At 39.2% G+C, this 24,891-nt stretch overlaps 1 protein-coding gene across 12 annotated transcripts in view; it reads left to right on the top strand.

Moving 5' to 3' along the window:
• Positions 1 to 242: 242 nt before the first annotated feature.
• Positions 243 to 24,891, top strand: part of BRSK2 (BR serine/threonine kinase 2) — a 307,128-nt gene continuing 282,479 nt past the window's right edge. For 8 of the 12 annotated variants that reach the window (XM_039728379.1, XM_039728383.1, XM_039728381.1 and 5 more), the window contains exon 1: positions 243 to 706. In XM_039728379.1, the coding sequence (XP_039584313.1) occupies positions 613 to 706 (94 nt within the window). In that variant the 5' untranslated portion in view covers positions 243 to 612. The remainder of the gene's footprint in view (positions 707 to 24,891) is intronic. The other 4 variants (XM_039728386.1, XM_039728382.1, XM_039728378.1 and 1 more) reach the window with 1 other exon arrangement.

Below are 24,891 nucleotides of genomic sequence, written 5' to 3'. Positions count from 1 at the left end.
AGAAAAAAAAAGAGAAAAGAGTAGAAGTGTATGTTTGGGTCTTAATATACATATTGAATTATATTTAATTGTGCCTTATCAATAGGCTGCTGAACTTAGGTGTTTGCTGCTGCCATTGGTCATGATGCTCTGTAGCAGGCAGAGGCAGCAACTGCTGCTGATGGAAAAGAAAAGGTAGTGCGGGAGGAGGGGAGAAGAAGATGGGAGGCGAGGGGATTGGCTGCTCTTAATGTCATTCACAGCTGCGGCCCCGGCTCTTCCGCCGCTCCAGCTCTGGCTCTCCCTTGAACAGCTCCTGGAGAGAACAAGGCGTGCGGAGCTCGGATCACCAGCATCATGCTCCTCGGGCTTGGATCGTAGATCCCCCTCTCTGAACCCCGAAACAACTCCATCGTCTTTCAGCGTCCCAAGCAGACCCAGCGAGAAAACAAGCACGTGAGAGAGAGAGGAAAGAAAGAGGAGGAAGACAAAAATCTGCATCCAAGGGGACTAAAGCAAAGAAAAAGAGTGCTTTGCTTGCACAGCTGCGAAGTGGGAATTTAAAGAGCTGCAGAGAGAGAAATTCCAGCTCATCAGCACATACACACTGCAGAATTACAGATCCAGGTAGAAATGACATCAACAGGGAAAGAAGGCAGCGGAGCTCAACATGCACAATATGTTGGACCCTATCGTTTGGAGAAAACCCTAGGAAAAGGACAGACAGGTTGGTTCTTTTGCAGCAGCACCGGTGCCAGAGGGAAAGCCGCTGAGGTGTTGGGGATGGGGTGTTCGGGGGTTCAGCTTTTCCCATTTGCTGTTTCAGTGAAGATCATGTTCATAGGGGATTTTGGCCTTTATTTATTTTTAGTTTTCGTTTTAATTCCTTCTCTTCTTCCTTTTTTCCCTTTTATTCTTTTTTCTTGGAAAAAAAAGAAAATAAAAAGAAAAAAAAGCCCAGGATGCTTTATGTTCATTACTCCTGCTAATGGGTGTTGTTCTGATGACAGCCAGAGTGCATGCAGAGGAAAAAAATAGATGATCTGCTGGTAGTGAATTTTCACATCCGTTTCTTCACTGCCCTACTTAGGAGCATTTTTCTTTTTAATCAAATTATATTGAAATTAAAGGTTCACAGCCTGTAGTACCGAGGAGGTGGTGGTGGTGGTAGTGGGGGAGTCACCAGCAGTATTTCATGACATCATGATTGAAAAGGGTGTAGTCCTTAAGGTGCAGTTGGGGGGGGTTGGTGGAAATATGTACAGTATGTCTCTGGCACTGCCTGCTGTGGGTATTCAGCAAATATGGATGGATGGGCTGGTGGTTTTTGTGGGTAGGGTCTGAAATAAAAGAAAAATAGAGGATCGGTGGCAGAATTCATTCTGGTTGTGCTGTGTTTTTGTAGGAGGGGTTGGGAGGGGGGGGAAGGGAGGTTATTTAATTATTTTTCTTAAGGCTTGTTTATGAAACTTGCCCCCAGCAGATTTTCCTGAATGGAACAATGGTAAGAAATATTAAAAAGAGGAAAGCGAGTGGAGGGAATTAGCAGAGAGCAGGTGCTTCTGCCCTACATGACATAATTAGATCCCCTAAATGCGTTCAAGATCTGGACTTACTGTTGCTTGCTTGGATAGCATATTCACTTCAAGGGCAGGGGAGTATTAATTGGAAGAAAAAAACCCTTAAAAAGAAGCCCAAACGTCTTCCTTCTTAAAATATTTTATTTTTAGTAACAGGTGCAATAAGCAATGGCATCTGGCAAATTCATTGCGTTGGGATCCCCCCAAAAGTGGATTGAGACTTGAGGTTATAATTTAGGGAAGGGGTAAGATCAGCCATAGGGGGGCTTCTTTGGGCATGTGGGTGTTAAGTGTTGTTCATTATGGTGGGACAATAAAACATGATGCATTGTGGTGTATTTTTTTTTTATAACCCAGCCGAGCTTTGCCCATCTGTTGTCTAAAGGATTTAATAGGCGTTTCCATCCCCAGCTGCTGCCTCTGCTCTGCCTGCTTCCTCACTGCCCTGCGTGGCAGCAGCTCTGCAGTCCGCAATTTTCTTAGGGACACAGTCAAAATCCAGATCTTTCTCTGTAAGAAGCAATGCTCTTCTGAGATGATTGATTATAACCTCCCCCCCATCCTTCCCCTCCTCTTCACAACCCCATAGCAACCGTTCAGAGACATGGATGAAGATGACATTGTCTTCTAGTGGAAGTGACTTTTATTTTTATTTTTTTAAATAAATCTCTTCAGTATATCAGCTGCTATAGGTAGTTCTCTGTCACTGTTTTGGTTACCACCTTTATCCTTTGCATAGCTCAGTGGATCTTCTCCAGCTGTGTTCTTATACTAAAATCTGTTGTGATGATGGTGATGAAAATATCCTACAAGAAAAATTATGGTATAATGTTAATAAAACTGTCCTATTTCTGCTGATAATCCTTTCCTGAATACTCCAGGTGATCAAAGAGCCAGCTGTAGATGACAAATGACAAACTGTCTTCATCACCATTTCCTTTTCTCTCTCTCTCTCTCTCTCTCTCACCTTCTCAGTACCCCTCCCTCGCCTTTAAATGCAATTGTGCCTGAGATTCCTGAAAATACAGCTGCATTAACCTTTTGCTCCATGTTCTTATAGCCTGACGTTGTGGTCCTAAAGGGTTATCTGCAGCTTTGGTTATGTTTTTTTCCTCTCTGCTAATCTTCCTATCTTCCTCCTAAGTGATTAGAGACGTGGGGGTGGAGAGAGAAGAACAGGATGTATTTAGAGGCTTGCTGCTGTTGGCCTCTGCAGTTATTCAACCAGCTGGACAAGGGTGAAAGTTTCCTTTTGCAGTTTTACCGTATAACTGATCTTTATAGATAAGTCTCTGCTGTTTGCACACATGAATGCACATGAAATGCACAATACATGGTGTCATAGAAGCTGGAGGTGGGGGAAGGAGGAAGAGAGATCTTGAAAGTAGCTGATGTCAGTCTGTGTCTCTCTTTTTATACCCGCCCTTGATTAGTGGAATAATGCACTGAGGTGAAATCTAACTCAGTATTAAACATACATGGCTAAATATGGAAAGATGCCTTCTGGTCTTCTCGCATTTTCTGTGCTGATCACATTTGGGAGCATGCAGAATGGTATAACCAGTATGTGGCATGTAGCTCGTCCTCATCCTGCTTGTTTTGGTGGTAAGCAGGCAACCTGCAGCATTTTAGGGAGAGGACAAGCAGTGCAGTAAGGGGGCCTGATTCACCATAGTATATTGGGTATCTTGGCATTTGGGTTGCAGTGGCTTACAGATGAAGGAAGATTGTAATAATTCATTTAGAGATTGACTTTGAAGCTTGGAAGATTAGGAGGTAATGTTTTGGAAATTTTTTTTCCAAGAGGATGAGGAAGAGTCAGAGGAAAAATCTGGCAAAATGAAGTGATGAATAGAAAGAAGTGTAAGTTTTGTTGCAAAGTCCTGTCCACTTTGCAGTGGTCTTCATATACATCACTTTTATTTGGAATAAAAAAATTTTGACTCCATAAATTTATTTTAGATAGGCAAGTCAAACTTTGCTCCCAGATACATGGGTGTTATACATATGTATTAATCACTCTTACCTGCCTTTACTGACATCAGAAGAAGGAGTTTTGGGAAGGAGTGAGGGTTCATTCATAGTTCAGAGCAGACTTAGAGAGGGTGCCATGCAGGGAGAACTTAATGGTAGGTAAAACTCTCTTTGGTTTTCTCTCTGTGAAGTGGGTGCTGATTGCCACCTTAAAAGCTGCCAAGAAGTGTTTGCCAGCAGCCAGCAACCTACTGGTCCCTGCAGAGAGGTCCGGTTGTGGTATCTGGGACATTAACGGGACCTGGTGACATCTGGCTGTGGGTGGGCAAAACTGAGAGGGAAAAGCCTTCTGTTCAGATTGGTGGGTAACCACTGAAAGTGGTGATTGATCAGATATGCAAAACTGGTCCTGAGCAGCCTTCTGGGCTGGTGCGTCACGCTTGCCGAGGGTGACCGATGCCACAAAGAGAGGATTAGGGCCTCTCAGGCAGAGAAGCTGGGAGGGGGCTACTCGGGGCAGTGCTGAAAAATGCTTGGGCTTAGGTCTTTGCTGCTAGTGGGAATGATGGAGGGACAAAAATGATTTTTAATGATGCAATTTGACACATCATTTGAGTACCGTGGCAAGACGGTTTGCTTTTGTGATAGGTTGAATTTAGAGCACCTCTATTTGACGTCATCTGCTGGAATAGCTTATGGAATCTCCATGTAAATGGTCTTGCAAGAATACGAGAGGCATCAGAATCTTGATTGTTGTACTAAAAAAATTATTTTACAGAACTGCCAGAGTAAAAACATCCCTGCTGTGTATATATATATGGATGTGTAGGGAAAGGTTGGTTTATCTCAGTTCCATTGGTGCGTTCTTTTACAGTTAATTATAGGAGGTTTTCATTGTAATTAACAGTAGTGAGCAAAGGATGTGTGTCCTGTTACAGTAACACACATGGAAACAGTGTGCCTTGAGAAGCCTCAGTCACACCGGATCATGAACCAGTGTTATAGCTTTAGGTACAGGTTTTCTTCATTTGCCACTAATTTTACATGAAACCAGTTTCCTGTGTATTCCTTGGTCTATTTTTTTTAAAATTCCACAGTTATCTCTGTTCTTGTATTTCTTTTGGCCTCATTAACACCTGTTTCACCTTTGAAACTCTTAACAGTAATTCAAACTGACTGTAGTGAATATTTATTAATGAGTGCACAGATGAGGAACTGAAGTATTTCTTGTGAAGGTCTTTAGCATTTGGAGGGTTTTTTAGTATTTTCATTTGACAGTCACTGTATAGGCTTCAGCATCATTGCTTGCTGTAGAACCAATTCAATGCCTAGTGGAAATTTCTAAAATGCTGATTTGTCTACAAGCCATAAGGCATTGGTTCTAAGTGGGAGTTACTCTATCCGCATTGAGGTAAACTTCATGGGAAGTTTAATGCTGCTTACTCATTTTGTTATGTTCCTTTTATTCTGTTTTAAGCCTGGTACAAAGAGTCGTGCTTGAAACTCGCAGTACTTTGACCTTCACAAAAAGTGTAGGGGTTCCCTTTTCTGCCTTGAATCCCATATACAGCTATTTATTATTTTACAGCTATTTTGGTGTATAACATGTTCATTATATATGAGCCATGGGCGAGGTGTTCAGCAGTGTGCTCTTGGGTTATGTAAGAACAGAAATAATTAAATTTGGGTCTTAGAGAATTTAATAGCCTTTTATTCAGTGAGAGCTTAAACAGGTCATTTCTTTACAGCCTTGCACATCTGTTTTCATGACACTGGCAGAAACTGAAATTTGTTAATTTTTTTTATTTGTCTGTCAAATTTGGGTGAAAACTTCAGCTCTATTCAAGAAATGTTGGGTAGTCTCAGAAGCCTGGTTTTCTTAGGTAAGTAGGCTAAACAAAGTATGTCCTCTTCATTCATACTGCTATAATTTTTTTTCTAACACAGCATATTGGATTTAGAGATGATCTAAGGAGTACAGCTTTCTTCCATTTAGCTGTCTAGATGAATATATCATTGCAAGAGGTGTAAATCATTGCAGTTTTCCTTTTTAAACACACAAGCAAACAGCACACAAGCAAACAACATGCCAGTATATATCCTAATAATATTTTCATACATATACTTTGCTTTCCTTATGAAACTTTCTTTCAAAGCAGTATGAACTCGTACTCTTCCCCATGATAGTCTGTGAAGACTTAAATGTTGAATTTGTAAAAAATGCTTAAGGGGTCTTAAGAATGAAAATTTCCCAAGAAAGGTTATGTCATAGTGATTCACTTGTAATGGTTATGAGTTTTGAGAGATTTGGTCTTTCTTAATTTTATGTACCTTTCACTTTCCAAAAGTAGTGTTTGTCTGCTTTACTGACAGAAATAAATTAGTATTACCCTGTTACTTGTCTGAACTGGAAAGTTCAGCTATCCCTTTTATGACTTTCACTCTTTCTAGTTGTTTTGTTTTGTTTATTGTTTAAATTAGCAAATTCTTGTTTGCTAAATCGAGTGAAAATTATTTTTAATTCCATCCTTCTGAAAACTTTGCAGGGGCATGCCATTAATGTTTTACCTCGTTATCAGTAGCACAATTTTTATGAACTTGTGGAAACAGCAGCAAGCTCTGAATTATTGTTTTTCTTAGTAAAGCACAGTAAGCTTTCTCACCCAAGAGTTGTTAAAATTTGGATACTGTTACATGAGTAGGACTCCATGACCATATATTTAGAGATGCCAGCAGGAACTGTGGAAGCCCTGATTTCACAAATAGGGTTCTTGCACTATTCAAGCACTTTTCTACTTTTTGTCATTGTTCTGCCACAGCGAGAAGGACTGCAATAGGGTGAGGAGAGAGGTTGAAGAAAGGAAAAAATCTTCTTGTTAAAATTCACCTCTTGAAAGGAATTCTTTTGATCTCTAGAAAATCAGTGATTCTATGAGAAGAACCAAGTGTAGTCTTTTAGGTAGGTTCTTACAATTCTTTTTGTAAACTGAGTGGAGCAGCCCGTGTATGCTTTGGACTCTCCAGCATTGCAATGTTTCTCAGTATACCATGAGTTTACTCCATACATTACATTTTGGAAGTCTTTAATATTGTGTGCTTTAGAGAGTTAAACCATAACTGCAATGGCAATAATAAATGTGAAACACACCTAAAAATTAGCAGGTGGTTAATACAGAACAAATGCAGGTGGTGGAAGAATTCCAGCTTTCGGAAAAAATTGAAAGGAAATGAGAAGTTTGGAAGTAATACCTTCTGAAGTAAAAGACATTGCTGAGGACTGTGCTATGCACACAGGAGAACAGTCACAGTAGGATGAGGTGGAAGCCTGGATGTCGATTTCCATGAAGGTACAGTAAAAGCAGAGACATACATGAATGCTGAAGTAGTGGTCCTCTTCAAATGCTAAGATACTGTAATTTGCCCTTGTGAAGTCAGTCCATATTTGAAGTTGAGCTGAATTCAGTAGAAGGATCATCAAGTCTGGGATAAATAGATGACGGTGGATTTTTTTTGTTGTGGATGGTCCTATTAAGAAATATCCCAAAGAAATGTTATGGTGTTTTTGGTTTTTTGTTTTTTGTTGTTTTTTTTTTTTAGCAAGCCCAAGATGTTTAGCAGTCCTAGTCAATAATGCTGCTCATTCTGCTTATGGAATATGAGGAGATTGTTCCATTTCCAGTTCATGCATAAACATTATGTTTTTCTACAAAACAGCCATAATGATCTGTAGAATAACATGAATAATTTGTTGTAAATAGTGTTCTTAATGAACTTGAACCATCTTCATCTGCAGCGTCTGTAAATGCAGAGTGATTTCCTTTAAATCCTTATTTGTTTCGGATTTTCTGGCAAACAGCTATTTTTATCTCCTTTCCCCAACTGTCTTTACCTCACTTATGGATTGTTTGCACTTATGCAGTATTCAAAGATTTGAATTGTACTCTTGAATTTAGTCTGTTTTGTATATTGCATAAGAGAATTGCATTCTGCTTGTATCGTGCAAGCACTTCCAACACAGATGTTTGCAAGTTCAAACCAAAAATTCAGTTTTCCTGGACAGTTTGGACATGATTCCTATGAGCATCTATGCTTGGTGGATGTAAGTTTTCCAGAAAGTCTTTTTAAAAGGTACAGGAGTGTGACCAAATTAAACTTGATATAAAATGACTACTTTTAGAGCATATTAATATTGTTCATCCAGTTTCATTCTACTTATTCTACATTTAATTTTGAAAAGGTATATAAATTTTTTTTGAATTAATTATATTTACAGACTAGAAACATTACTAATAAAAATATGTTAAAAACCACACTAAAAAAAATTACCCAGAAGATTTTTTTTCCATTTCTTCATAGCTTTTGAAAGTTGGGTTTGAGTGGAGTTTAGGTGAAACAGCAGAATTTGTTTTGGTTCCTTTCATAGAAGTGCATTACTGGCTACTGATGTAGCTGCAAGCATTTTGTTCTTGGATGTGTCATTTGTGGCAGAGATGCGTGTGAGGGTGCAGTTGTCCTGTGGACTGTATAAACAGGGTTGCACTCTTCCTTTTGCAATGACCTTGGGATAAACTTTTTAAAGGCTGTTAAATGCAAGCATGTCATGAGACTAAGGACAGAAAGCAATATGGACAAAGCAGGTAAATGATGGTGTGTGTTTAGGCAGATCCAGGTACCTTCTCTTGCTAGAGGCAGAGTAACCTTCAGGCTGGTGCAGGTGCCTGATGCACGCTCAGTGCTGGAGGTGGTGGAGTAGGACACTTCCCTTCAATTGTTAGTGCTCTTGGTTTTATTTTGAGGAAATGATTTTATTATTTCCTGAAGGCCACAGGGACATATCAGGCCAGCTGATATAAAGTAGCCCTAAAGCTGCCCTAAATAACTCTTTCATGGGGTTCTAATGGTCCAGCATGCTGTTCTGCACCCCATGGCTGTGCTAAGCAGTTTCTGGCTTTTGGATTTCTGTTGTACCTACTTTGGGGAACACTTTTTAAATTTTTGATTTTTTCACACAAGCATTTTTAATTTGGGATTGGATAAGGTTAGACGGGAAGGGACTGTTCTTTGTGTAGCTCACCACAGGTAACAGGGTGCTTTTCAGTTTTTTATCTAATAATCCACCCATTGATAATCAGTGATTTTATAATTAAGGACTTTGGAAGACAGTAGATAACTTGCCAGCCACTGACAAAAGGAGATTATTGCTGGTGAAAACTTGGCACTGAGATTTCTGAACCAGCTGACAACAAATGGGTTAATGCAGGCTGCAAGGGGATATTGAGAAGAGAAATCATGGTCAGGTGGCTTAGGGTGGGGTGCAAGTACTATCCATTTTTCTTTCTCATTTTAATGTTCTAACACTATGTGAGAATTCTAGGCATGGTAATATTTCCAGTGAAGTACTTACCTTTAATTTTTCTAAAAAGGAAAACTGTTTTCAGGCATCCATTTAGTAAGTGCTGTTCTGGCTCTCTGCTTTTACTTGCAAAACAACATGCTGTTTTTATATCCTGGGGCTTTTGCAATTTTGATTTGCTGTCTTTTGCACTATGTGCTTAATGTGGGAGAAAACAAATCAGTTTGGTAATGTATATATTTTTTAATAATGTCTACATTACCTATATATTGACACACTCTGTTTTTGCAGTGTCATTGCTCTGTGTGTTCAGCTTTAAATACCATAAACTGACTTCCCTTGTATTTTACCTATTAGAAGCACTATTGACTGCAACAGAAATAATGGAGGAGCTGCTTTCTGGAAGAAGCAAACTAGACTGGACAAAAAATATGTTAATTTTTTACTGTTTGTCTAAAGTCTACTCTTAGAACTATTAAGTGTCAGTCTGTCAAAGTGGAACAGCAGCTGCAAATGAGAATGTGCCAGGTCTTCACACTGATCCAGCAGGGAATGATGATGAAATTGCTTAGCTCTTTATCTTCTTCCATTCTTTTTCTTAATTTTTCTAAATTAAAAATAATTTTCCTTAGTTTATTTTAAATAATATCTTAAATATTATTTAACTCTTTTATGTGTGCTAGTAGTGCAGACACTAGATTTTTACACAGATACTCCTATTGGAAAAGGGATTGTTTTGTTGCTGTGTGCCAGGATGAGGCACACCAAAGCCCAGGTTCATAGTATTGGCTCGTCTGCCTTACAGGAATATAATTTATGAAGAAGAGGGACCTTTAAGAACATATTTGCAGCTAGACATGAGCTGGAGATGTACAACTTCATTTACAAAAATTCTGTTAAAAATAAAACAAATGTCCTGCTCTGATGAAGTCTGGGCTCATGTAGTGTAAGACTTTGGTAAGACTAATGTTTTGTTGCATTTGCATTAAAGCACAAGTTTAAGTGGGAAAATAAGACTTCAGAGCCCAAATCTTCTACTGTGTGGGATGCTAAAAATTTTCTGATGTCTTTTGCTGATTGTTTGCCAGCAGAGGATTGGGTTACTTATCATGCCAGTCATTTGCGCTGGGTGAGTTTCATTTAGTGATTGTGTGAATGCCTTTTAATAAGTGTGACCTGTCCCTAAGATTAAGGAATGGATTTGACTGGTGAAGATTTTTCCCATACTGGAATCCTTTAATCTCTCCCAGTATTCTATTACAAAGCTCTCATCGTATTTTCAGATTCTGCATGATGGGTGGCTTGGCTGTCATGTTGAGAAAACCTGCTGGCAGCAGGTACAGGTTTGGTCTGTGGTTTTCTTTTAAAGTCCTCATCTATTTTTTTTGGTCTGCATTTTTGTGGGGTTTTTTGGTTGGTTGGTTTTTCTTCTGGTTGCTTTTGGGGTTTTGTTTGTTTATCTTTGTTTTAAAGTTTGGCATTACCTTGCCTCTTCAAAATGGAAACTGATCCAAAGATTGTCATCCTAATCTAGAGACTACTAGACAGATATTTGGTTCTTTCTACAGCTGTAATCTCTTAGAGAAAATTAAGGTATCTTCAGAAAATTTCTGGGGATGTTACAGTTCCAAGGCTGAGACCCTTAGGTGTTTAGGCCCTATTTAAGTAGGTCCATGTTTACTGCTTGAAGAGCTGGTAGAAATACTCAAGAACATTGTCCATATCTAAATAAGCATATGTTGTTGTCAGATTTTTTTTTTCTTAATTGTATGGTCATGGTAGACTGAAAAACAAGGCACTTTTTTGGTTGTCTCCTGCTTGTACAAGATGATTTGTCTTTGGGAAATTAATACTGATGCACTGTATGTCCTTGAAGAATTATTTTCTCTTAGATATATTTTTTTTCTTCCACAATTTATGTGTCTTGCCCTGCTTGTGAACTGAGGGGAAGGATAATTTGTGTAATATTATCTGCATGTAATCCCTTTCCTGCTAAGGCACTAATCCCAGTCAGGCCTTTGTGAGTGAATAGGAAGTTCCATTTAAAATTAGGAAGAAGCTCCTCCGCCGTGAGAGTGGGTTGCACATGGCACTGGTTGCCAGCTGGAGATGTTGGGAAATCCCCTTCCTTGCACTGTTCAAATCAGACTAGACAAAGCCTTGAGCAGCCACTTGGGTTGGCTGTGCTTTGACCAAGGGTGTTGGTCCAGGTGATCTCCAGAGATCACTTCCAGCCTCAACTCTTCTGCTGTTCTGTGTTATGATTTAGCTGCACAGGATAACTTGCTCAGTGAACTGTAAAACTAAGGAACTCTGTATTCTCCAGTTTTGTACCTTGTATTTCCCTCCTGCTCCTCTCTTTCTCTCCCTTGTCTCTTGGACTAGGTGAGGACAGTGTTTGTGACTCATTTGGAGCTGTCTCTGCTGCTTGTCCATCTTTTTTCTTTTTCTTGAAATACATTAAGGATAAATCAGAAGTGAGCTTTCCATAGCGGGAGTGATAGTTTGAATCTCTGTTTTTTCCCCACAGACATTCAGCACTCTCCATTAAATTTGTAGAATCTTAGACACTTCCCTTGCTCTTTCAACTTGGTTGGAATTGATGATGGGTTCTGATGTTATGGGGGAATTGCAGATGGACACCCTGAACATTTAAATTTTGTTTCCTTTTAAAAATCAGGTTAACAGAAAGCTGTCTTAAACAGCACAGCTTGTGTAATCTTCACTTGATTTTGAGGGCCATGAGATGCTGCTGTGGCAGATCGAGATTGCTGCAATTCGGATACTGCCCTCACACCTCACCTTGGCTAAGATTCTTACACCAAATTTAGAAGGACAAGGTGGTGCTAAGAGTACATTATGATTCCCCAGTGGTGGGGGAATCCCTGTACAGCTTGGCATTGGATTGCTGCCTACTGGCTGCTGCTGCAGCGGTGCAAAGCAAGGGCAGTGGAGGCTTGAACTTGGTCATTTCTGTTTGCAGGCGGAGCTCAGTGCTCGGGGCCTGTGGGAAGAAGGGAGCTCTCTCTGCATTTCCTCCCTGTATCCATTTTGGTACAGTGGCAGTATTTGAAGTAGTCCTTTCCTGCAGAAAGCTGAGAGGAAGACTGAGAGCCGTTTGTGTGTTTGCAATGCCTGTCTGTGCAGAATGGTCACCAAAGACAAAGCCAAGTATTCTACTGGGACTTGGCAATGGCGCAGGCACTGTCGCCTCATTAAACGCAAGCATTTGTTTTTTTGTAAAGGCACGGCTATGAGTGGCACAGCTTTTGAGATTCCTTACACTTTGTGAGCACCAGCCTTCAAGTTTGTCATTAGCCTTTGAAGCTAATTAAATCTACCCTTTCCCCCCAAACTTCCCACTCTTGTAAATCAGTAAAGCTTGATTAAAATCAGTAATCATCGTCAATAAAGAACGATCTGTCCTAGAGTTTCTGGGTTTTGTCCCGAGCTGCTTTTCTTCTGGGTCTGTGGTTCATTTCATTGCTCATATTTATGAAATTACATCTCTTTTACTTCTGCTTGTTTCCTGATTGTGATGAAGACATCACTTAGGCAAATTCCCCTCTCAGTTACATCTGTGCAGTCTCAGTGACTTCAAGGCCTTCCTCACGTTCATCTGAGAGGGGAGTTTGACTCATGAGCAGGCTTCTCATTGATGGCAGCAGAGGCAGACCTCTGGCAGTGTTCTAGTTAAGAGCAGCCTAGGAATACATCTCTGCAGTGAATATTCAAGCAAATTAGAGCACTGAGTACACAGTGATACTGTAAGCAAATTCAATTCAAACTGAAAATACAGGCCCAGCATTTTACAAATTACTATATTTCATCCTTAAAGCAGAAGTCTGTCTGCTCAGCTAACACACAAATTAAAGCAAGGATGTGTTTTAATACTTTTAGTAGTAATTCTTCTCTAGTGTTCCATACATACCTGTACTGAAATTACCTAACCAGTCTGCATTAAATTTCAGGATGGAGAAGATGTCCTTACATTTATCATTACTTCATCTTTGCTAGGAAAAGGGACAACCAGAGCACTAGCACGATTGGGACAGTTGCCATCTTTATTACCAGGTGCCTTGTCCTGCTCAGACAAAATGCTGCAAAAATAGGCAGTGTTTCTGGATCTGTCTCCTTAATGCTGTCATCACCATTTCTCTTATCACCACTGAATTAGATGAGTTATGGCTGCAAAGCCTTCCTAGCTCCACCAATTCTTATTTATCCTCAGTGCTTTGGTGCCTGTGGCTCTGTGGAACCAGGTGGGCTGTGGACTGCTTCACAAGAATTCATAGCAACCTTGATTAGAATAGCAAAGTTAACATCATATTTACTGTTCAGGTGTCTGCTCTACTGCAAGTTTCTGAAGAGTTCATCAGAGGGGAGAAACTCGTGCGCTCTAGGTCTTTTTTTCCTCATTGGAATGGTGGGGATTGAACACGTGGCTAGGCCAAGGATCTGGATAAAAGGCTATGTGTAACTTGCAGTCACAGGTGGAATTCTAGCCCTGGTAGGTAGTGCTGTTCTCTTCTGGCACAAAGAGCAATGAACAGAGGTCAGTGAAGGTTGGAGAAGTGAACCAGAGCACCAAAGAGCGTTGCCCTGTGTAGAAGTCCTGTCTTCCCCATTGTTTCCCTTATCATTTACTTGTAGCAGTTGTGCCTTTGCTCTGGTCTATGATAAACTCTGCATCAGCTACAGGTCAATATGATGTATCAGATGTGGATAAGCTGAGCATTTTTATACATTTTGTGTATGGGAGACTTCATTTCAGGGCTGGTTTGGGGTTTTTTTATGTGTGTGCGCGTACACAAAATGCCAACCTTCTGCTTGATCCTGTGGAGCTCTAATTCTCTTGTGCAAGGTTATTCTGTACTCTCAAGGCTCCTTGAATTAAAGGTACTGAGCTTCTCAAAGGGTTGGATCCCTATTTGTACTCTTGTGATCTCTAAAATGCTGCAGGGTCTTAGCTGGGACATTTCTTGGCTTCAGGAATAGTTGAGATGTGTACAATACAGGGTCTGTTCGTGTCATTGTGCAGTTGTAAGGCAGATTATTCAGAAACAATAACTATGTAGTCTTCACTGCCTTAACAGGCTTAGTCACTGACTTGGGGTGGAGCCTTTGACTAGTAAAAAATTATATATTTTTTTATGATGCCCTGGTGTAAAACTAAGATAATCCTTGACTTCCCTTTTGGGACTGAGAGAGTTAGCCACCTAGCATAGGTAAATTTATCAGAAATAAAAAGCATCATGAAAAGGCCTGGGATAACCCTCCTATTTAGGTCTAGTGATTTAAATTTTTTTTTTCTTTTTAAGTCTCCTGAGGATGGACTGGACCATACAGCCTGGTCTGCCAGGTGATGATATCTGTTTATGCTGTATTTGTCTTCCATAGCTTGTCCTTTTCATTATTAAAATACTGATGCATAAATGCTGAAATTTCTGTGGCTGCATTTAGAAAGTTGTTCTAACTATCTAATAAAATAGATAAATTGCTTTGATATTCCCATTTTGACAATATGTGGCTATGCTGACTTTTGTTGCTTCTTTCCTTAGGGGCATTTGTCCCTGATCTCTCAAACAAAATGTCACTGAGTAAAACTATGTATGATGCTGTGTGTTCTAGTTACAAAAGATTTATAACTTGGTCACTTTTATTTATGCCTCTGTGGAGCTGGTGGAATTCTACTGCAGTGTTAAAATGCAGCAGTTTCATTTTCCTGCAGGCAGCAGCCCTCTGGTGGTGTGCTCTTTTTTCTTTTTTTTTCTTTCTTTTTTTTTTTTTTTCCTTTTAAGTCATTTTTGGCGATTCAGATAGACTGATAGAGAAGCCTTTAAAAGTGCCTGAAATTAAGCTGCCACATAGTCCCAAATCTCCTCTCTTTTCCTTTCTAGTCCTCCCTTCATCACCACCCCACCTAAATTTGCAAGTGGGATGTAAAAGACAAAGAAAGGTTACCAAATTAACCCCGCGGATAATACCAGCAGTCTTATTTGGCAAGCTGATATTTACAAAATAGTATCTCTGTAAGTTTCAGCTCCCAGAACTACTGCCTGGAAAGGGTATAGGTCGGTGTGAAGTGGGTGGCTCAGCTCCGGGTTATTCTGAAGACTAGACTGTCAGGAATGCAGGCATTTCTGAGGAGGCTGCTGATGAACTTGAAAATTGAAATATCAAAGAATTTTTTTAAGGGATGACCTTAGGAGTCTGTTACATGGGCGTTAAAGATAGTCATATTGTAAGGTACTGTCTGGAAAAGATATTTTGGCTAATGGGGAAGGAGAATCTTCTCATCAGTGCCCTAGGAGTGAAATTTACCCTTTTGCTAGTATGAGATTTAGCTAAAACTTGAGTTCCACTTAAGACCTATTTTGAAGCACTAAGTTATGTTCTGAGAGGTAAAAATGGGAGTTCAGAAAGCAGATAAAATAAAATGTTGCTCCTTACTGTTTTTGAGATAATAATCCAGAGTTTTGTGCAAATGGATTTTGAAATTATTAAAGCTGTGCCATTTGGCTTTCCTTTCCAGGACTACAGTAAATGTCAGAATCATGCAGTATCTGTGACTGTGCTACTGCGTAACCACTCTGTAGGAAGACGTGCAGTTCTGTTAACAATTGAATGCTGAAGGGTTTAGGACGAATAATTCCAGTTAAGATTAGTTGGTTTAAAATCTATTGATTTTTGAGTGTGATGTTGGAAACCTACTGAGTGTCTGTTAAGTGAAACCAAAGTTACTGCTTAGGTTTCTGTGTTGTTTTGGGGCTTTTTTGGGCTCATTTTAAGGAAGAATGGGATTGGTAAATAAAAAGCATTAATACAAAGAATAACTTCTGTTCTTTTTAGTGATGGACAGTGGTTGTGGCTTATGAGCCCTTGGCAGTATTTGGTTGAACGTGGACAGCAGATTATACAAATTTGAAACCTTACTTGATAATACTTTAGGTCACTTGTGGTATAATAGCTGAAAATTATCGAGAGACATTTCTGCCAGCTAAGATATATGATACAAAAGTGTTGTTTCACCCATTATGCTTTTGGGTGTGGAAGTCTTGGCTCTTTTTGCTGGGTTTGCCTCAGTCAGGAAGCAAAGGTCCAGCCTAGTGCAGAGTTTGGGGAAAGATCTGACCCTTGCAAAGAACGCTCAGTGCATGTAACTTATATATTAGAGGGGCAGTGGCAATTTATGACCTTTAATGGTTGCACTTAGCATGGGAGAAAGGCATCACTCGTTCTTGCCTAACCCACAATCTCCAAAACATGATTTAATTTTGGTTGCTTAGGTTCCTGTTTGTGATTTAAAACACAGTGCTATCACACGTGCTGCAGTAGGTTATTGGTCATTTTTTGGAGGTAGAATAAAAATTGATGCCTAATCAGGCATGTTTAAAAAAAGAAAGAAAAGGGAAAAAAAAGACCTTGAGCCCTTCACTTTTTCCTTCAGCATGCTTCTCAATTTGGCAGTAAGAGGACTAAAGTGAACAGCTTTCTGCCATCCAGTGGAGAGGGATACAAGTTTTTAAGCTAAATCCACCAAATAACAATGCAAAAGCTTCAGTAAGGAAATGAACTTTTTAAAATACCTGAATTTTCTCTGTTTTGCCACAAGTTTTTGGTAGTTCAAAGGTTTAAAATTAAAAAACAAAATCAAAAATTGAATTACTAGGCTGTGGATGAGGCAAAGGGAGTCATATCTCAATTCAAAAAACCAATTTGTTCTTCTCCACTGATGCCTGAAGAGGCTGCCTAGAAAAAACTAAAACTTAAGACGACACCACCCCCATTATTATTCTAAATATTTTTTTTTTAAATGAAAATCTCAAAATATGTTTGCTTCCAGTCTAAAAATGAATTCAAGTGGTTTATGGCCATTGCTGCAGGTAAGGTGATAAACTTGATAAGGCTTTTGTGTTGGTCCTAATACAGATGTACATGAATGCTAGGAGGAGTTAAATCAGCAAGACTTTAACCTTAACACAAAAGCAGGTGTGATTACAGTGTTGGTAGCATGGCTCTAATGTGCAGTTTCTTTGGTTTCCTATTGTCTCTTACCGTACGAAAATACTGAGAGTTGAAAAGAAATGGTTTAAAACTCATTTGCCTTCGTACTGGTTCTGGTTTTGTGACTGGGTACACCTGGTACTGTGACCTGTGCAATGCAATTCTTGGCATTCAGTGTTTTCTTGCTGTGATCTTGCATAGATTTGCTGTTTCTCCACATTTTGGAAGTTGTGTAAGGCGAGGCAATTCATATGCAAAATAGTATTTAAATGTCAACTTAAACCAACACTGTCCTGTAGTTTTGGGGTTCTTCTGGTTATAACAGGCTGTTTTGCATGACAGTCTAAAATTTTCCCTGGTCATCAGGGTTGTACCATTTTTGTTTTGTTCAGAGATTGTGTTTTACATGAAAACTCTCACATTATGATGGGTCAAATTTATGTTCTTGCTACACTTTTTTTTGTTTGTTTGTTTGTTTGTTTCTTGTTGCGGTGCTTCATTGACATTTCTTTGGATTTACAGCAATTTGACACACCAGAGCAGTACAATATCCTACCATGGACCTTGGTGTCTTCCATGTGTCCTTGCAGGAGTCACCATACTGAAGTCAGCAATGGGTGCTACTGGAAATCTGTTTCAAGTGAGGATGTTTTGTAGTTGCTCTCCTGAAACAACTTCAGCAAAGGCTAGGCCATAAGCAGTAAAAGGTATAGATAGAAATATTAGTCAAATATGATTTGATTATAAGCTATACCAGAAAAAAAACACCCCATGATGCTTTCTCTTGTCAGCTGTGAAGCTTATTTAAAATGATGTGTACTGCTGAAGACAAGCATTTAGTAATTGAAATGTAAGTGGGTGACAAAGAAACAATACATATGCAGCAGCTTTTTTTTCCCTCCAGTTTTGTGTTTCTGTCTCTGTCATAGTGGCAACTATTGACAGTATTGGAAGTAACTTTTTTGGCTTTCTCATTTCTCTGTGTATTAAACCTTTATTCTTTGGCATTCAGCACGTCAGTGGTACAGGATCATCTTACTGCTCACCCTTTGATTTTTCACTCTTCCCCTGTGGCAACTTCCCCTGCTGGATGCATGTGGATTTAGCTTGATTCCCAGTCTTGCCAGCAGCATTGTAAAATCGAACTGTAGCATTTGAAAATACTGCTCTATTGAAAAACAAGCTGAAGCAATCCAGACTTGGATTTCAAAGGGAATGGAAAGATCTTGATCCATGCTGCTTTGCAAGCTCAGCACCACAGAGTGTGATTGACTGTAAGCTCACTCATATTATGGAACACTGAAGGGTATTAAGTGTAATAACAGGCTGGAAAAGTGGGATATGTGAGATCATGAAGAAGCCCAGAGTCTGTCTCTCTCCACAGGCAAATTGGTGCTTTGCTTATACTGCTGTTAAAATGGCTTGATAGCTCTGATGCTATTGAATCTTACTTTAGATTTCCACTACTTCACAGGAAACACAGTTTAACCATGGCTTACTCCAAGAACAGCCTGAATTTGTATACCATAATCTTAGTTGGAGTTGATTTATTTTGTAAGTGTAACTGAAGGATCAGATTTTGTGACTATGGGCTAGATCCTCATCTGGTGTTGTTTGGTTAAGAGCCTTGGATTCCATGCTGCTGGACTGACTCTAGTTATGGATTTGACCTTCTATGTAAGGACAGAGACTAAAATTTTTAAATTTGAGAAAGGGTCTAGGTGTTGGATTTTCTTCTTTCAAACATTGTTACTTGAGAAATGTATAAAACCACGTGCATTACGAAAGGTTTTGGTGTCTGAAGTTTTAGATATTGCACCCTTTCTGCAAGGAGATGCATATTTGTTTCAGTCTTTGAAAAGGCCTTCTGTAACCTTAACTGGGTTTTTTAAACTTTGCTATAAATTCAGAGATCACTTGCACAACTGTATTTCTATAGCTTGGATATTGCCTCTGTTCTGAGCTATCCACACATGCCTACAATTCTCATAGACAATTGACCTTTGGGCCTAGAATTCTTACACTTAGCCTCTAGTCCAGAAATTACTTTTTTTTTGTCTCAAGAGATCTTGATAAAAATCTCTGTGATGGGGTTTATTTTGTCTGACTGTTGGCAGCAGGAGGTGGTAAGGAAGGGGAAGTCAGTAGTTCAGTTCCTTGATGGAATCAAATCCTTGAGAAAATAGCGACAGTTCTTTTTTTGAGGTTTACTAGGTACCTTCCCAGTACTTAGCTTGCTTCACATCAGACGTCATTTTTATTAGAAGGCCTATCAGATTTACCAAAAGTGTTAATTTTGCATTAATACCTGTTGATAAGGAATCATGTGGTGAAGCAGAGTTAGACAGAGGTACTTTTGGCTACAGTTAAGATTTTAAGTCTGAGGCTTAACCATCTCTGAAATTCAGGTGAGTGAATATAGGAAAAATGGTTTTTTTGTTCCAGAACTGTACATAACCACATACTTAGTACTTCTCTGAGTGAGGTGCAAAACTGTAAAAGGGCCTGTCTTTTAGATCTGTCTTGGACACTGTCCAAAATCTCATGCCATTTCACACCATCAGCCTAGTTCTACTTGTGTATGTCTATGCTGCAGTTTCTGACCAGACAAGAAAGCTCCAGACTGCTGTGGTGGGTCAGGATGATACCTGGATTACTAATTTAAAAGGGTCTTGGTTATCTGGGTTCTGCACTGCTGTCAGTTTTAGACAATCTAGTTGTTGATGAGCACAACAGGGATGTTGTAATAAAACAAGTTTTTTTGTGTCAGACCAGTGTTCTCTCCTGTTACAGGATGGTGTAGTAGATTTGTTCAGAGGGCAGTTTTAGAAATGCTGCAATAGTTGACTTCAGAATCACCATAAGTAGGATTTTTTTTTTTTTTGCCCCTGGTATCTTGTTTAGTAATTGCCTTCTATCTGAATATGTCAAAGATTACCAGTAGATTTTTATTCTAATATAGGGATATGAGTCCATTCCCAATAACTGTCTGTATTTTGGATGGATGATATTTTATGTTGCCCCAAGTGAATGCAAAGAAGCAACAAAATCCTTTACTCCTTTTCCTTCTTTCTTTGTTTAAAACTTTATTCCCTTCTATTTAGTAGAGATAACACGCATCCTGGTATTAAGTGGGTATTATTAACTTATCATCTCTATCTTTCATCATCCTGTGTTTGTCTAACATTGTCTAGTATGTCTCTTTTTAGTCTGATCATCAAAACTGGCAATCTGGATCTTTTCATTCTGTCCTGGTATGATCCTCATGCACTCAATGTTTTTGCTGCTGTTCTCGTAATGTTACCTATTTCTACTGTGCATATTTGAGGTCAGTATTCCAGCTGGGGATGTATCATTGATTTATACTTTGGCATTATCTCATTCTCAAGTACAATTTTAGATTTGATTGTTCAACATTTTGTTGTCAGTTTTGATTACCTCTGCACATTGAGTTGATATTTTTATTATGCTGTCTGAAGTAATGGAACTCTTTTCTTGAATGACTCCAGCTAACTTGGGAGTCAGAAATGTATATTGCTACTTCACATTAGTCTTTGTATTGTGCATTTATTGACACTGAATTTCATCTACAGTTATGCTTTCTTTCCACCAGGTTTTGATATTTCATTATTTTAAGTGCTTAAGTGAGACTTAAGTGTTGGTCTAGTGCTATCCTACTGTGCAAGGGTAAATTTCACCCTTTATGAACTGATGCATCCTGTCACATTAATCAGGGATGTACTGTGGATTTCCTAGGGCAATATAAAGGATCAAATTTCCCAATTAACCCCTTCAGAACCAAATTAAATGTTGATGCCAGGCCTAGAATGTGTACCACAAACTTGATGTATCATGATCTGTAGTACTGGTGATCTATTTTAGTGTGTCCATGGGGAAAACTTCAGCAGTAGCAATCTGCTGGGTACTTGAAATTTCCCAAGGTTGAAAGGTCACAACTGGTGTATCCAGGTGTTGAGAGAATTTTTTTTTTCTGTTGCTTCCTCTGTCTGTAAAATAAGTTTTTGTTAAAGGAGGTCCATAAAGGTTCCCTCAAGCTAAAACATTACGTTTGATGGGCCTCATTTATTCCCATCTATCTTTTTTTCCTTTTATTAAAAGGAAGATCCATTTCTTCTTTGCTGTTTCATGGAAGAGTTTCTAAATAGGTGAGAAAATGGCTGTACACGAACAGGTTTGATTTCTTTAGTTATCTCTGATTGTGAGAGTTATTTCTTGACACTTCTGTTTTGTCACCTGTAATGTTGATAATGGGCCTTACACAAACTACTTTGAAAGTTGAAGACTCAGTGTACTACAGAAGCGAAGGATCTTTTTTGTAAGTATAGTGGTTCATAATGTATGACAGGGTCTGCTGATGTCTGATTTGGTTTTCTATTGTTCACTGAAAATACCAAGAAACTGACAGACCAAATGAAGCGTTTCTCCTCCATATCCCTTAAATGAGGGAGGAAACACTCTGAAGATGATTCTTCTTCCTGCTTCCCTGAAGAACCAAACAAAGTAAAACTGCAGTATAAAGGGTATAAAAGTGTGAATAGATGGAAGAATTTTTTTCAGCCCTTCAGGCTCATTATTATCATTATTGTTTTGGTGCTTCTGGTTTGGGAAGAGAACTTGTGTTCAGTGAGCACTGATTGCTGTGAAATTGGCAAACTGTCCAGCTGTTCAGTGGATGCTTGTCTGATCATGGAAATCCTGCTTATGAAGTAGAGCAGGGGGAAAAAGAGTGAAACATGCTGGTATCTTAGTGGATTTAGTTTTACACAGTAGCATCTGCTAAACATGCAGTGACTCTTTTACTTAGCAATTTAGACTAAACCTCATAATTATTTAATGAGCAACGTCCCTCTTTCTCTCCCATTTGTTTTGATCCCTAACCCCCAGAAGTGCTGGCTTCAGGGTCTGTGTAAGGCATGGCTTAGGCTGTGTACCTGCTGCCCACCCTGGGTATTGTGAATGATGTTTTGATTTATTTATTAGCCTTTATTTTTTTTAATCCATGAAATTTTTGTAGGGAAGGAGGGAAGAAACAGGACCTTTAAATGACAACCCACAGCTCCTCTTAAGAAGTGACAGATGCCTTCTGACGTGACATTTTAGGGACTTTGGGACTCCTGATAATAATATTTGTGGTTCAAGAATGACCTTGTGTATCAGAAGGTCTTTGTCTATCCTGCATGTCATAATGAGTTAAACATCGTGGTGAAAAAGCACAAAACCAAAGTGCTGTGTCTGAGCCTCCTGCAGCCTCTTTATCCCCTTGTTACCTTTATGAGGAATATGAAAATGGATGCATCTTTCTAGAGAATAAGGAAAAAATGTTGCTGAAAAGAAATAGCTGTTTGTGTGTGCTGCTTAGAACAGTCCAGAGGCTGTACTGACAGAACTGCAAGAAAGCTGATAGGAAGCCTGTTCAAAACCTTGCAAAAAAACTTCTGGATACAATAAGTCACTTGTGTCTTAAGCTATTCTAATCACAATAAATTTCTCTTACTTATAATTACCTTTTTATATTAACTTTTATTTATGGTACTAAATGGAAAGCCAAGTGGAAATTGGATTTTGGTTTCCAGAAGCAGCTTCTCCAACTTACTTAAAACAGGTCATGTTCATTTGTGTCAACATTGCAATTAATTGCTCAGGGAGAATGGTTGTGTCATCAGAACTGAGAATCACGATTTAGATTCAGCAGTAGAGAAGAGCAGCATCTGGATTACGTGCTACTGCTCAGGAATGCTATTTTTAAACTAGAGATTTTAAGGTTGTAAAAATAAGATCTAACTGGACTGGTATATCAATTGATGCATTTGCTTATAATGAGATTCCAATACAACTTACTGGAGTTATTTCCCAATGTTGCAGTGTGAAGCTTTGTCCTGATCATGCTTCAGCTTTGAAATGAGTTCCCACCAATGTGAGCTCCTTATCAGAGGTGTGAGGCCACTCTTGTAGTCACCACGCTGGCTGAAATTTCCATGGAAACACAAGGCAAATGGAAGGGTTACATATGGCAAGTGAGCTCAAGAAAAGAAATAGGAAGGGAACACCCAAAATTGATTTTATTAATATATTTTTCTTTTCATCTTATCTGAAGTGTACCCATTGTTAATGAAATCTTTCCTGCATATCACATTGGACCTACAGATCCTGCCCTTGGGACTTGCTGAAGCCATAAATCAGGAAGACCCTCAGAGTTTTGCCACTTCCTTTTCTTCCTTAGTAAGGATAAGTGAGGGGTCTAAAGCATCCTTCTCTGCTGGGTTTGGTGTGAAGGAATCTGTTTTCAGTTCTTTTTGGTCACCAGGATAATTCCCTGTGGTGGTGAGAAGCCTCTGGTTCCAGAGGTGGTGCCTCACTACCGGAGGTGGTTCCTGAGCACCCCTTGCTATTTGCATTGGCCTGGCATTCCTTGCTGTAGAATAAAAAAGTGTGCTTGAAGCCAAGCTCTACCATGCCAGTCATTCATTAATACAAGTGCTCTGAGATACTCAGTAACATATCTGAGAACAATTCCCTCTCTGGGCTGTGTCATCCCAGGAAAGGTGCTGTAGCTGACTTTTCCCTGTGGCTTAATTTCCTCTCTAAGTAGAGGTAATCCACAACAGAGAAGTTGACCTTCAAAACAGACACGTCTCTAGTTTCAATGATGATGATGATCTGTTTTTCCAAGAAATCTGTGCTGACTCCTTGTCTAGTAAGGAAAGTTGGCTGAATCATTAATTTTGTTCAAGAATTGAACAATTGTTGAATTGAATTGAAAAATTGCTGTAGAGATAACACGCATCCTGGTATTAAGTGGGTATTATTAACTTATCATCTCTATCTTTCATACTATTTTCAAGAGAAAGCAATTTGTTTATGATGATGCAAAATAGGCAATACTTTTTTTCTAGAACTTTGCCTTCTATTCTCTTCTATACTGACTCATATGTTGGGAAATTGTTCTCTCCCCACATCCTGAAGTCAGAGGAAAGTAAGGATTTCATTTCACAAATAGGTCTAACTAGTAGGGAGACCATGAGCCATAGATGTATCTGATGTCAATGCAGTGTATCTCTGTTGAAGTTAGGATTGACTTCTGTCAGTACAGGATTCAGTTAGTGCTGGAGTGGATGCTCCTTTCACAGAGACAGTTAATACAGGAAGAACTTTCTGAGAAAGATGGTTCTGTTCTCCAGTTTCATTACTCTAGGTTTTAAAGTCTTATAGCTGCTAAATAACTTTGGAGTCTTCAGTTGCATCTAAATATCTGTTTCTTGATGTTTTGTAATACAGTAGGAATGTTATTTACTCTTTCTAGTAAATTCTCTTTTTGTTGCGCAAATACTACTCAGATTCCTGAGTAGGAATTGTGAGTCTGGTGGAGCCATCAGAATGCCCCTTCCAATCTGACACTTAAGTGTCTGTGAGGGATCATTGGTGTGCCTTCTTTCTTTAGAAATACTGCAGGACAAAACACAGGCTTGCTCCTCATGTTGGCTGCATTTTCTGAACTATATTGGGGCAACTGCTAAACTTGTAATTACATCTAGTCCTTGAATGAAGACCCTCATCACTTCCCTCAGTGGTAGCTTTTATTTGTTATCATAGATTGACTATTGTGGTTGAGTTTCTTTTTTGCTTCAGTTTAAGCGGTGAAGGAAGTCTCTGAAGATTCCTAAAAATCAAGTAATGCTCCCATCCAGTTTTGGATAGTCATGGGAGAGATACTGCTTTTCAATATCCATCATGGATCAGGGGCAATGGAGCAATTGAAAACAAAGAAAATAGGTGGAGGAAAATTATGAGAGGCCAGTAAGTCCTGCTTCCTGTGGTAGGTGTGAACTTACATTTTTGCCATTCTGGAGAAGTTTATCTTTGCACCTCTGTAGACAGGAGCAAGTCATGTTGAAATGATAAGTGTGAAGTGTATTAGAGCCCTGGGGTCCATACTGTTCACTGAATACTCACAAGCCTTTCTGAAGTGGGAGTTATTTG

This window comes from Passer montanus, unplaced genomic scaffold, assembly GCF_014805655.1.
Source record: "Passer montanus isolate IOZ18808 unplaced genomic scaffold, ASM1480565v1 scaffold65, whole genome shotgun sequence".
NCBI classification, from domain to species: domain Eukaryota; kingdom Metazoa; phylum Chordata; class Aves; order Passeriformes; family Passeridae; genus Passer; species Passer montanus.
The sequence above is the reverse complement of the archived record's forward strand: the minus strand, read 5'-3'. Positions and strand labels throughout refer to the sequence as shown.